At 43.7% G+C, this 13161-nt stretch overlaps 1 protein-coding gene across 3 annotated transcripts; it reads right to left on the bottom strand.

Annotated features, from left to right (window-relative positions):
- Positions 1 to 4528: 4528 nt before the first annotated feature.
- Positions 4529 to 10082, bottom strand: LOC109776543 (translocase of chloroplast 101, chloroplastic). 3 transcript variants are annotated; one of them, XR_006664737.2, is made up of 3 exons: positions 6312 to 10082; positions 5150 to 5323; positions 4529 to 4858 (listed from the first exon to the last, which is right to left on the bottom strand). XR_006664737.2 is itself a non-coding variant. In XM_020335191.3 (2 exons), the coding sequence occupies exon 1, from the start codon at positions 9947 to 9949 to the stop codon at positions 6317 to 6319; it is 3633 nt and encodes a 1210-aa protein (XP_020190780.1). In that variant the 5' UTR covers positions 9950 to 10081; the 3' UTR covers positions 4529 to 4858; positions 6312 to 6316. The 3 variants fall into 3 exon arrangements, 1 of the variants encoding a protein (XP_020190780.1); XR_012183421.1 differs by having other exon boundaries at positions 5150 to 5301; XM_020335191.3 differs by lacking the exon at positions 5150 to 5323 and having other exon boundaries at positions 6312 to 10081.
- Between the last annotated feature and the right edge of the window lie 3079 nt (positions 10083 to 13161).

Here is a 13161-nt window from a genome sequence, read left to right as displayed (position 1 = left end):
ATCGGACTCACCTTTCATTTTCCCGCTACCCATTTTCAAATATATCTAAGAACCTTCAACCTTATTATCTTTGATCGGTTATCCTTTCAAAATAATAGGTTTTGAGACCCCTCTATTCTATTTGTCTAGGCTGGGGATTAGGTTTGCTATTGGACGTCTTTCTTGATTACAGGGGAAGACTTTCGGGTGGGCGAAATCACGTGACAGAATGAACCTCAGATTAATGGGGTCTGCGGTATGACAAAATAGCACTGCTTGCTGATCTGACAATAGCTGGTTAGTTAATAAGTTGCATATTTCCCGGGTCGCCTTTAGGCCCTCCCCAATGCTCCACCTTGTACAGGTGCTAAGGCTATCATGTAGGTAAAAAATATGATGTGGCAAGGTAATAAAGAGGAGAGAGGTGAGTTTGGTGACCCCAAGAAGAACCAATGCCAAGCATGTGAACCTAGGCAAAAGCAATTAAATGAAAGAAACCCACCAATGCATGAAATAGTTTAGTTGCTAAAGTATTAAATGAGGGGAGCTTAGCACCAACAAGTGAAGCACCTATGCATTATGGACATTAGTTGCTAAACTTTTTTATATGCTTAGCACCTTATCTAAGCACTTATGCATTGGGAGTGGCCTTAATGACCAGAAGTAATTATGAGGCTACTTGTAGTGGGAAGAATCATAAGCTAGTAGCATGATACTAGTGTATGATATTACCTTCATAGTGCATATTATCATAACTGTATTTAGATGACATCATTTATTGTTTGGGATGACACATACTACCTCTGTCCTGATTTATTGGTCCCCTTCGTATTTAGTGTTAAATTTTGACCATAGGTTTAACTAACAAAATGTCAATGCATGTCACAAAAAATTATACCATTGAAAACTATGTTCAAATACGAATCCAAGGATATAATTTTTTGTGACATGCATTAACATTTTGTTAGTTAAATCTATAGTCAAAATTTGACACAAAATACGAAGGGGGCCAATAAACCAGGACGAAGGTAGTAGTAGCATATCATTTATTATGATAGGGTATCATGATCGAACTCTTTTTTTTCATTTAATTGCATCTCACCTCAACTAAATTGTTTAGTTGGCATGCATATACTTGGTATGATAGACCCACTACATTAGGTCCGAAAGAGTCGGTACCTAATGATTTGAATTTCTAAGAAACTTCGAAGTGACATATATGTGTCACAATTGATTGTTACCTGCTCTATCTGCAGCCCTCGGTCACCTATCATTGATTCTGTCTCGTTCAAACTAGAAACGATATTCTCTATAGTAGGCCTTTCTTGTCTGTTCGGTTTCAAGCATTGTAATGCTATCTCAATGCATCTCTTCACTTGGTTGCAGTATACTTCAAGTGATCTGGGCTTTGCTATGCCATTTAGTTTTCCCCTCCAGCTTTCATGTACCTCCAACATTCGTAATGAAGTTAGAATAATACAGAACCGAGATACTAAAAACAGTACCATAGCGATGTTCAAACAATATGATCTGTCGTGTCGTAACCAGTGGCGGAGGCCGGAACTCGGGGGGGGGGGGGGGGGGGGGGGGTAAAGAAAAATGGCCCAAAAAGTTGCTTTTCACGTAACTAAAGAAGCAAAAGCAAGATCTTGGGGTGGGCCGCCACTGGTCGTAACTAGAGTATGGAGAAAAGTATTTCTTACATGATTAACAAATTTCCGAGTCGTCATATCAGCAATTCGTGTGTACCCTTCGGACCCGATCATTATCTTTACGATTATAACACCTAAACTAAATATGTCAGAGTATTCCGAGATTACTTGATGGTTTATGAATTCCGATGCCCAATATCCACTGCATGCCATAAAAACAATGAAACTTGTTATTTAATTAGCTGATAAAAATAAATAAATCATAAAATAGTTATGGAAGATCGGTGCATTTTTATTAGTTCTAAATAAGAACTAAATGTATAGGACAATGCAGCCAACTTAATAGCATAAAATATCTGGCATTTAGCTTACCGTGTTCCAAAACAATTGAGGGTTTTTCTTGTTTTTTCTTCACGAAGGAGCCTTGATAAACCAAAGTCAGCAATTTTTGGTATCATTTTGTTATTTAGCAATATGTTATCAGGCTTCAAGTCCAGATGCCATATAGAAGATTTCAACCCCCCTCGAAGATATTTTAAACCCTCACATATCCCTTTTATTATTTTGTAACGTGTGTGCCAGTTAAGTCCTGTATATACTTCTGCAGAAAAGCAATGGAAAATGACACATATCCCTTTTATTAGTGTGCTAAGAAATGTAATCCAAATAACCATTTTCAATACATGAAAAATAGAGTACATGGGGCTCAGATCACCAACGTAATTACCTGAAATATAAGTATGAAGACTACCATTGTGTACATACTCAAAGCAGAGCGCCCTATGCATCTCAATAGCAACCACTTGTTTTCCCTCGTGCTCTACAAGTACTTCCTCTGGTTCATTGCAGAAGCCCACCAACTCCACAACGTTTTGATGCTTGAGCTCCCTAAGGATTTGGAATTCTTTTCGAAATTCCTCACCATCAAGTCCTGATATGCTGTTATGAAGTACCTTGACAGCAATATCTTCTCCATTTTCAAAAACACCCTGTTTGACACCTCTTGTTAATATACTCAAAATTGTTTGTTATACTAGTAGAGAAAATATATTGAAAGTGCAATAATATGGGGTGTGTGTGTGTGTGTGTGTGTGTGTGTGTGTGTGTGTGTGAGGATGGTGCATATATGATTGTATATCTGTTAATAAGATTTATTCTCTCTTTCTATCAATGCATCGAGATGTGAACTTTTGCATCTTCTCGAGAAAAGAAAGATTTCCATTAAAAAAAACGAACTATTATAAAGTTAGCATGACACGTCATAGAACGGTGACTCTGAAATCTGAATGTATGCAGAGCCAAATTCGTCAATGACTCTCCACCATTAATTACAAAGCTTGCATGAATTGTAGACTAAAGGCAAAAATGGTGTTAGTCATACCTTGTAAACTGTTCCGAATGTACCACTGCCAAGTATTCGCTCGTCATCGAAATCATTGGTAATTTTTTTAATCAATTGGTATGGTAGCCTCCTTTTCTCGATTTTCTCATCAACTGTTCCGTCCACTAACTTGTTTTCCATCCTACTGCGTCCGGTGCAAAGTTTGCTGAGTATAAATAAGAGAGTGCATGATTTTTCTTTTACATGGAAATAAGAGGCATTAAATCAGACTTGTGGGTTGTATTTCTCATTTCTTCTGCCACTCAGATCTCTTAAGCCTTTTAAACTACAAGTACACATTAGCCCCGGTTCGTGACTGAACCGGGGCTAATGTGGAAACTGCCCTGTGACCTAAGCCCTGTTTTCTACTAGTGTATGAAGAGACATAGATGAAAACACCACACAAAGTAACAATTCGAGGGCAAATCCTACAGAGACTATCTACCAGGTTACTAAAAGTTAATGGAGCTTATTCTAATTTAACATAAACATCCATAAAACTTTTTCAGGGCCATCTTTCCCCGAATCTTGTAGGGAAAATGGCCGGACATTACAAAGCAAAATAGACAGGAAACGAGAGGAGCAAGTTGGACATACTAGCAGAAAAATTTCAGAATCATGGGAAACTGTAGCACAGAATTGTAAACACTTGAAAAAAAGGGGCAATAATCATAAAGGCACTTACCTGAAAAGTGGGAGAAGACGAACTGCAAACGTGATGCAACAATGCGAGTACAAGACGAGATAAGAACGAGCGGGTGTGGTTAGCCCTTTGATGGGTGAAGGAGGACAGAGTCCTGGGTTGGATTAAGACATTGAGCCTGCAAGGCTAATTAAAAATTAAAGAGCTCGCCATCTATTGGTACAGGGAAGGGAAGTCAAGATCTGGGATTAAGATGATGCAAGCTAGATTAAGATCTGGGATGAAGTTTTGTTTTGTTTGGGGTAGTAGCAGACCACTTGTTACTCCCACAGAGTTTTTGTAGCAGCAACTCGTAGTTTTTTGGCGTGCACTTGGGAGTTGGGATCTATTGTTTTCGTGGCCATTTAGCCCAATAAAATTAAACTCTGTTGTTTTGGTAACAAAATTAGCCCGACGTGGTGCGGTGGCCTGCAGGCTGCAGCTGATGACATTCTCGGTGTTCTTGCGCTCTGTCAAGCTGTTTATTTGGCACGCGAGGAGAATATTTACTCGGTCGACTTCGCCTCGGACTGCCTCTCCCTCCCTGGTGCAGCGCCTCAATTCTTGTACCCGTGGCTGCTCGTGGTGGCTGATGTGCTTCAATTGTGCGGCTTTCGAGTTTCAAGCACGTTCGTTGGCAGTATAATGTAGCAGCTCCCTCAAGTTTGAGAAATGGTGTATGAACTCTACCACCCTAGTGGTCTCTCTATTTCTCATTCATTCCACTCCGGATTGCATCCGAAGACGCTTTGTAATATTGTTGCTTGATCAATAAAGTTTCCAGCGTCCTCTCAAAAGAAAGAAGAAACTAGCCAAAGAACTCTCATAGACATGTTAGCCCGAGAAATCCCATGATGAAAAGAAAAGGTATATTTTCACAAGCAGCAAACAGAAAAGGTATGCACCATAAAGGAACGTATATAAACAGTATTGCCAATACCCACTAATGTGAGAGCCTAAATATAACTTCCTATATGACACATACCCTCCTGGAAAAAGAAATGAATGACACATACCCAGGAAAAAAATATAATTTGATTAGCAGACATTTTTTAGGCCAAACTTCTACATCCATTCACAAGGTCCGGGTCCATCCATGAAATCGCTCCCCTCACACCGCCAGTGGCAAGGGCCTCGGGCGTTTCAAAGAACGTGATTCCTGACCTGCGTCATCCAACAAAATCATTGCAAACATGGAAGAGCCATGGACTTATAGCCTAAAGCATCTGAAACTGAAAGCCATTTCGATAGCAAGAGTAGGTCGGCCTAATTTGCGGACAATTGATTTGGATGAGCAATTTATGTTCCCGTCAACGCCACCAACAAGCAGGAAACGGCAGTTGCTTAAAAAGGCAGGCACATACTACTGTTTACTCCTCGACAGAAACGGAACTGACGGCTCAACACTATACATCACATTGATCCGCATAAACAGCCTGGGAAAGAATAACTCACATGCTGGAGCGGTACAGGCTAGTTTGTCTCAGGGCAGCAACTAACAGCCCCTTGAGTCCTTGACCCATTGCATAAATATGCCTGGACTTCCTAGTTCCAAGCATAAAAGGTATTCCTGGATTGCCATCTTTGCGTACTTCTAGTGTTGTTAACTGGTAGACAATGAATGGAAGGCTGAAGAGAACCACAGATAAACACATATGATATCTGAACAGCTCGACGGTTGCACAATGAAATGGCAAAGTTTTCATGAATAAGTACCAGGAACAATTATCAACAGCATGAGCAACAAAAACATAGGCATCTACTCGGTGGTGTTATTTGCCACATACATGTGCATAGATTCTACAAGCTATGTCAACACAAATAGACATGCAATGCCAGATCCAGCGTTGCTGTCTCCTGGTTGAGGCAGCTGCTTGTCAGAGAGGGAGAGGGGTTGGAGGAGTGAGGGTAGGGGAAGGGCTGGAACAAGTCGAAGCACCCACACCGTTCATCCACTAAGAGTCAGCTAGAGAGATCCTGACACAATAGTCAATGCAGTCAATTTCGGAGACACGTGGCAAAGCGCTATTGGCCTAAAATCGCCTCTAAGAGGGTTGACCTTCTCTTCTTGAAAGGGAGCTTTACTTCATTTGCACAAATAGTGACTGGACTCCCTACTTCCGAGCATAAAGGGTGAAAATCCTGACACAATATATGCATTCTTGGACTGCCATCTTTGCACACTTTTATTTATTGTCTGAACTACTCCCTCCGTCCCATAATGTAAGACGTTTTTTGACACTACACTAGTGTCAAAAAGCATGTTATACTATGGGACGGAGGGAGTAGTAGACAAAGTATGGAAGGCTGGAAGAACCAAAGGATAATCACACACATGAAACCTAAGCAGGTCGACTGTTGCACAACGAAATTGCAAACTTTTCATGAATAAGTACCAGAAATATTTATCGCCAGCATGAACAACAAAATCCTAGGCATCTGCTCCGTGGTGTTATTTGCCACATACATGTGCATAAATTCTACAGCTATGTCAACACAAATAGAGATACAATAAGGAACAGGAGAAGCTTCAACAGTAGTTTAATAGAACAACTGGAAACTCAAACAAGAGGGACAGGGATAAAAAATATTAGGAAATCAAAACTACAGAACTAACCAGTGCTACTCATTATTCGGATCTGCACGAGGATGCATCCTTTTCCACACATACATTGCCATCGAATAGACACCTAACAGAGCAATCGTCAGATGCTCTGAACTGTTGGCCTTGATGCTCACTCGTCCAGTTAGCTTGTTGTTCACATCAACGTGAACTGCCATGTTTGAAGTCCTTCCCACGGAGAACTGGGTATCCAAGTTTGCAGCCGTAGTCCATTCTTTATGCCACCTTACCAGTGATGCACCCAAAGTTGCAAGGCCTAGGCCCATAATGGGATAGTCTTTTTGAAGCAGGTTCAGCACCACATTCACTCCATGCGCAGTATCACCTTTCACGGACACAGCACCAGCGTTTGCTACCAGTGTTAACCAATTACCAACTGAAAGTTTGTCTTCAAGCTTTGCTCCAGTTATCATGGTGTTTCCTGCTAAAGTCATGGACAGACCTCCAGTAGTGGCATTGTTCTTGGTGTTCCTGAACTTGGTTTCCCCCCTGAGTGTGTAAGCAAGCTGGTCCATCATGGATTGTATGTCGAAGCCTGCAAGGGTTGAAGCATACTCACTATGCTTAGCTGATATCGAGGACTCCGAATGAATGGTGAATTCCCTCTTGTCCTTGTTAACTTGGACCCACATAGAAGCTGGAAATGCTTTGGCAACTTCATGGCTGTATTGGAGGCTCACACCGTCAAACCCACAGTCATGATCCCATCCTTGAGGGTTGGTAACAGCACGTGCCAGAAGGTTCGTTGCAGGCTCAAGACACCGATAGCGGTATACTGGATCATCGGAATCAAATGAAGATGGCAAGGCCCAGTCTGGCATAAGAGATCTATCATTGTCATACTCGTCATCAGGATGATCATTCTCCACAAGTACATCATGATTATTGCCCTCACTCTCCTTCATTTCCTTCAATCTTCTGCGCTGTTCCTTCAACTGCTTCTTCTGAAGAAGCTTGGTTCGGTAGTCATACTCGTCGAAATACAGTTTCTGCTGCTCTTTGGAGAGTTTTGCAACCTGTGATTTACTTAATGGCTTAAAGGGAGGAAGTTGGTCATACTCTTCATCCTCTTGATCGTCATCCAACAATTCATCAGGATCAACATCTGAGCCCACACTCTCAACCTTCTGTTCATTTGCACGCCTGGGGTGCTCTCTAGATTGCAACAAAGATGATAAGAAGTAAGGAAGTGGAGGCATCTGGAGACGGAGATCAAAGAGTCTTGGAGAAGCAGCACGGCGGGTTGAAAGAGTATCAATCTCAGCAACCATCTTCAGTGAGTAGCACAGGAGGAGGAGCAGACGCTTCCAGGTAAGGCCATTTGGAAGCACCTTTTCACCCTCCATGTTCCTCCGACAAAGGTGGTGATTTTCCACAAGAGCGACTGGATTCTCAATCCGAGGATCATTAGTGGTCTGTCTGATGCTTTGCTGAAGCGCATGAGTCCGATGGGTCACAATCATCTCATAGTTAATTGGGGAGCCACTAGGTCCTTCAGGAAGAGGATCTGCTGCTGAGTGAGTAAGAGTGATAATGGCTTTCGACCATATTGACAGGCCTAGGACACTGGTAATGCATTGCAATAGGGATAGGTCGTCTGCACCTTGCCGTTGGGTATCGATCCGATCAACATACAAAACAATGTCAGGGGGGCATTTCTTGATATACTTCTTAACAGACTTGAGCATTTTCCTGTTTGATTTTCCATCCCTAACTGTAGTCCCAAGTCCTGGAGTGTCAATGACACGAAATTTAACACCACCAACAACTCCAGTAATCTCCTTCACGGAACATGTTGCTGGTAGAAAAGCATTTGTTTTGGATTTATCCTCACCAAAGATGGAGTTTATTGTTGCACTCTTTCCCACCCCTGTCTTCCCAAGGACCAATACATTGCAGGAGAATTCCAAGTCATCTGTTCCCTCTGTCTCAAGCTGCAAAGCCCTGCTCCAGGCATTCTCAAGTTCTGAGGAATGGTCTGCCATCCTTATGCGCCTGAAGCCTTCAACGAGACTGAGCCGATATAACACTTGTACAGGTACCTGATGTTCAGTGTCATACCCTAATCTATACACAAGACGCAGATACTTGATTCGTGCCATGTCCACCTTTATGTACAACTTCTTCTCCTCATCAGTCATCGTGTTCTCCGGGTCAGCAACTGCATCCAGCACATGGGTAGAAGCCACACTTGTCCTAGGGACACCGACCACGGTATGGGATGGTTGGATGGAATCAGAGGTTTCAACTGGAAACACCTTGGCCTTGCCCTGTGTAGGTGATCTGTTTGCCGCCCTGAGAAGCTCAGCTAAAGCTGCATAATCAAAAAGCTCAGTCTCCTTTCCGCTCAACTCCTCCGCTTGATAATCATCATCCAGCTGATCCTCATCTGAATCATCCAAACTGGAGGCAGGCACATTGTCCTCCATTTCTTTTCCAGGAGATTCTAAAGCATTGTTTGTCCCAATGATTGGTACAGATGCAGGTTCACCAGAAGGTTCATGATCGCCATCAGTTTCACCATCTACCTTGTGATGACCCGCGTCAACAGTAAACTGTGAGCTGTCAACATTGGTATGAACTTCCACAGGCTCAACAGTGGCATCTCTTGTGGCAACATGTTGAGGGCTGGCATCATCAGAATGTGTGACAACCTCATGCTTGGGCGTGGTATGTTCTGCATCAGAATCAGCATTGTGAATTTCAGGACCAGTAGCTTCTGCTTCTGTAGAACTGACCACATGAGGCAATTCAGCAACCTCATGCTTGGGTGTGGTATCTTTTGCATCAGAGTCATCATTGAGAAGGTCAAGACCAGCATCTTCTTCTTGTTGAGAAGAATTCACCGCAGGAGGCAATTCCACGACAACTTGCTCCTGCTGAGACCCCCCAGCATTCCCCTCTGAAGCATCCACAATGCGGGTGCCACCAGCGTCACCAATGGAAGGCTCAGGCTCCACACCGTTGACAGCCTCAGCACCAGAATCCTCAGCTCCCTGTTTACCACCATTCATCAAGGACATATCCGAGAGATTTACCAAATCACTGAACGCCGCGCCGTCATCCAGCACGCTCATGGAGCTGACGAAGCTCCCATCCAGCGAGCCCTCGGCGGCCGCGGCCGCGGAGGCCGCAAAGACGCCGCCATCCTCCTCCAGCCCGCTCCCCGCTCCGGCGTCGACGAACACGTCGGCGGCGGCCTCCTCCTCCTCGGCCCCCTCCGCCGCGCCGAAGTACTCGCTCTCCCCGGAGGACGCGGACGAGCCGCCCCCGGCCGCGGAAGCGGGGGGCGAGGGGGCCGCGGCCTCGTCCGAGGAGGGGGAGGGCGGCGGCGGGGGCACCCGGGCGATGCGGAAGAAGCCGTTGGAGACCTCCTCGAGCACCTCGTCCCCGGACGAGCCGGCGGCGTCGTCGAACAGGTCGGCCTCGTCGTCCGTGGACGACGAGAGCTGCGCCGCCACCCGCGGCGCGCCGAGGACGGGGCGCGGGCGCGGGCGCGGGGCCTCGGGGGGCGAGGTCGATGGAGAGCGGGACGGCGACGCGGCGCCGGAGGAGAGCGAGGATGCGTACCCTTCGTCGTCGTCGCCGGAGTCGTCGAAGGAGGTGAGCGGCGCGCGGATGAGGAGCGCCATGCCGCCGCGCGTAGCCGGGGCGGCGGAGGGAGCCGAGGTGGAATAAAAATTGAGTCTTTTACGGCGGGCGGGTTTGTTTATTGGTCTCGGCCTCTCGGGTCTCCGTCCGGGAGTAGTGGTGGCAGTTGCGAGGCCGAGGGTTGAGGAGGACCGGATTCCGTCGGGTTGGTGGTGAGACCTCAGCCGCAGGGTGGGTTGGATCTTGGATGGGCTAGGGTTTGGATCCTTCGAGGCAGGAATTGGACTCTTGTTGGAGTGAAATTTGGGGTTTTTATTACTATCGTTTCTTCAGCTCCCTCCTCCTTTGTGTTGGAACTTTGTGGCTCTGGCCATAGGATCTTGTGGTGTGTGGTGATTTTAGCTGCTTAGGATTATCATCTTTTTCCCCTTCTTGTTGCCTTGCATTGGAGGGTTTTATTAATTCTTGGTGGTGAAGCAGTGGTGGACGTGTACAGCAAGATTCTTTTCTTTTGTTGTTTATTTTATGTGGAAGAAAAAAATTAAATAATGAGAGGCAGAAAAATATGTAAAAATAAGTTTAACATGTTCCTTTTGAAAGGTTGCCACGTGTTATTTATTCAAAGTTATAGTACAGCAAGTAAATGTCCTCGTTTTCTTGCCTGTTGTTCACACTGGCGATATAAGTTATTTTGTGGGTCACTGGTGGTTTGCTATCTTTCATCATCAACATCTGGGACAAGATGTTGGTCTAGGATCGGGATTTATGGTTCAACGACAGTGGAGTCGGCATTTCTTCTAACTTGCTTGTCTAGACGCGATGCATCGAGATCTAAGCCAGGTTTGATGAGTTCATTCTGCTCCATTTGTTAAGCGCGAGAGCTATATCTACTCTGTCTCGCAATAGGTGATCGCGAGATGGGTCGGCCCAATGAGTTCCACGGGAACGGGTTTTAGGAAGCGTCTATGATCGATTCACATCGGTTTTAGTAGCTTCCATATGGATTATTCTTTTCTTTTTTATGTGTGTTTTCTCTTTCAGTTTTCTTTTTTATTTTGGTTTTCTATGTTTCTTTACCGATTTTCTTCCTGTGTTTTTTTCAATACATATTGTAATTTTTCTTGAAGACATTTGGAATATTTTTTATACACATTGGTCATTTTCAAATATATGATGAACATTTTCAAATACATGTTAAATATTTTTTAGATACACGTCGAACATTGTTTTTAAGCCACAAAACAATTTTTAAAAATTACATGAACATTGTTTTCATTGTAGTAACATTTTCACAAATACATGTTACATTGTTCTCGAATAAATATGAAAATATTCAAATCCATATTGATATCTGAATGGTATGAAATATATTTAAAAATTATGTAAATATTTACAAAAATGCATTAACATTTTTCAAAAAAATCATGAACATATTGTAAAACATGTGAACATTCTTAAATGACACGAATGTTTTTCGAATGGTGCAAAATACTCCCTCCATCCCATAATATAATAGCGTTTTTTACACCTCCGTCCCATAATATAAGAGCATTTTTGACGAAGTATTAAACTACATGAGCATTTTATTTATAATTTTCAATGTTTTCAAATGTCATGAACATATTTTTGAAATATTTGAACATTTTTTAAATGTCACGAACATTTTTTTGAATGATATAAACTTTTAAGAAAATTGCGCGGACATTTGTTTTCACGGCATGAATATTTTTAAATGTGCGATGGACAATTTGAAAAATTGAAGTAACTTTTTTTGTAATATGTATATTTAGTATATTTTAAAAATATAAAGAAATAAAGTTAATAGTGAAAAAAGAAACAGAATGAGGCCATCACTGAAATACTGATGTTATTTCCAAGGGACAAGGTTGTTGAGCCCGGCCCATAAGCTGTGAGCTGTGTAGTAGGCGAGCACGACGTTCACCTCGCTGCAAGTGCGGTATAGGTATAGCCGTGCCCTTTGTCAAGAGCCATGATTGGCTGCAAATGTCCAAGCCGCTGCAATCTCCTCTTTCCATCCTCGATTGCAGAAAGGAGTCGACATCATACGATTCCACAACTCTTTTTTTCCAGGCAATATTGAGAGCTTTATTCATATGAATGCATTCACTGTATCATCGGCAAAAGGCTACTCACCAGGAAGCTAGGGGTCTCTTCCAGCCAACTTTCTGTCACAGTCAATGTGCAAGCATGCTTAGCACAAAAATGAGCTGGATAGTTGGCTGACCGGATTATTACATGTTGAATATCAAAAGAAATGAAATTACTAGCTAGCTCTCCTATTTCAAAAAACAAGGGTGCCACAACTGAAAGGGAGTTGTGTCGGGTTTTTTTTAGAGTTCTGGAACCTCCAGGCAGTCTGTCCGATGATCACCTCCTGAATACCTATGAGCTTTGTGGAAGTGCATGCCTTCACGAACAGACATGGCTTCTGCTATTAGAGGATCGATAACACCCATGAGGGGTTTGCTCCAAGCTCCCAGTAGGTGATTTTTTGATCGAGCCACGCCTCCTGCTCCATCGTTGCCGCCATCAAAGTGAATGGCTGCATCTGTATTGATTTTAAGAGGGTGCCAACCATATCCTCACAAACTTTCAAGTGTTGCTTAGGAATCTCCAAGATTGCAAGATCTTCTTTGATACGCCACACAGAGTTGGCCGGATCGATCTTTTCCTGGTATTGGGGAAGGCGATTCCGAGAATGTCATATAGCCCAAATCACTTTTTTGATGATCACCCGCTCCCTCTCTGCAAACTGTTGGTCACATAGAACATCGCGGGCCATGTACAAGGATGCAACCACGACAGTCAATATTCAAACAACAGTTGAGCTTCTTCCCAGAGCTGTCTTGCATGCGAGCAATGAATAAGAGCATGAGTCTTTATCCATCGCCATACAAACTTTGCATCTTCCAAGTTCTTGTATTGCCGATGTCTTAAGGTGCATTCAACCCGAATGATCCCTTTTAGGACACGCCAAATAGAAGACTCGGACCTTCGGGATCACATTCCCATACTCGACGGATAGTTGCAGACGTGGATATATAAGTCGTGCACGATCGTACATGTGATTCAAATTTTGAGTCCAAACCCACGGAGCGGACGTATTCCGCTGCGTTCTGACCATGGACCAAAACACCGATCGCCGACATACAACTCGGATGAACCGGCTCCGGCGTCGGCAAGCTCAGCGAAACAGATCGCCCATCAGCCGTCTCCGCCAAGGCGGCCAACG

This window comes from Aegilops tauschii, chromosome 5 (assembly GCF_002575655.3).
Source record: "Aegilops tauschii subsp. strangulata cultivar AL8/78 chromosome 5, Aet v6.0, whole genome shotgun sequence".
Lineage (NCBI taxonomy): Eukaryota > Viridiplantae > Streptophyta > Magnoliopsida > Poales > Poaceae > Aegilops > Aegilops tauschii.
The sequence above is the reverse complement of the archived record's forward strand: the minus strand, read 5'-3'. Positions and strand labels throughout refer to the sequence as shown.

Excerpts from the sequence above, each read along its gene's own strand:
- LOC109776543 (XM_020335191.3), bottom strand. The coding sequence starts at position 9,949 with ATGGCGCTCCTCATCCGCGCGCCGCTCACCTCCTTCGACGACTCCGGC.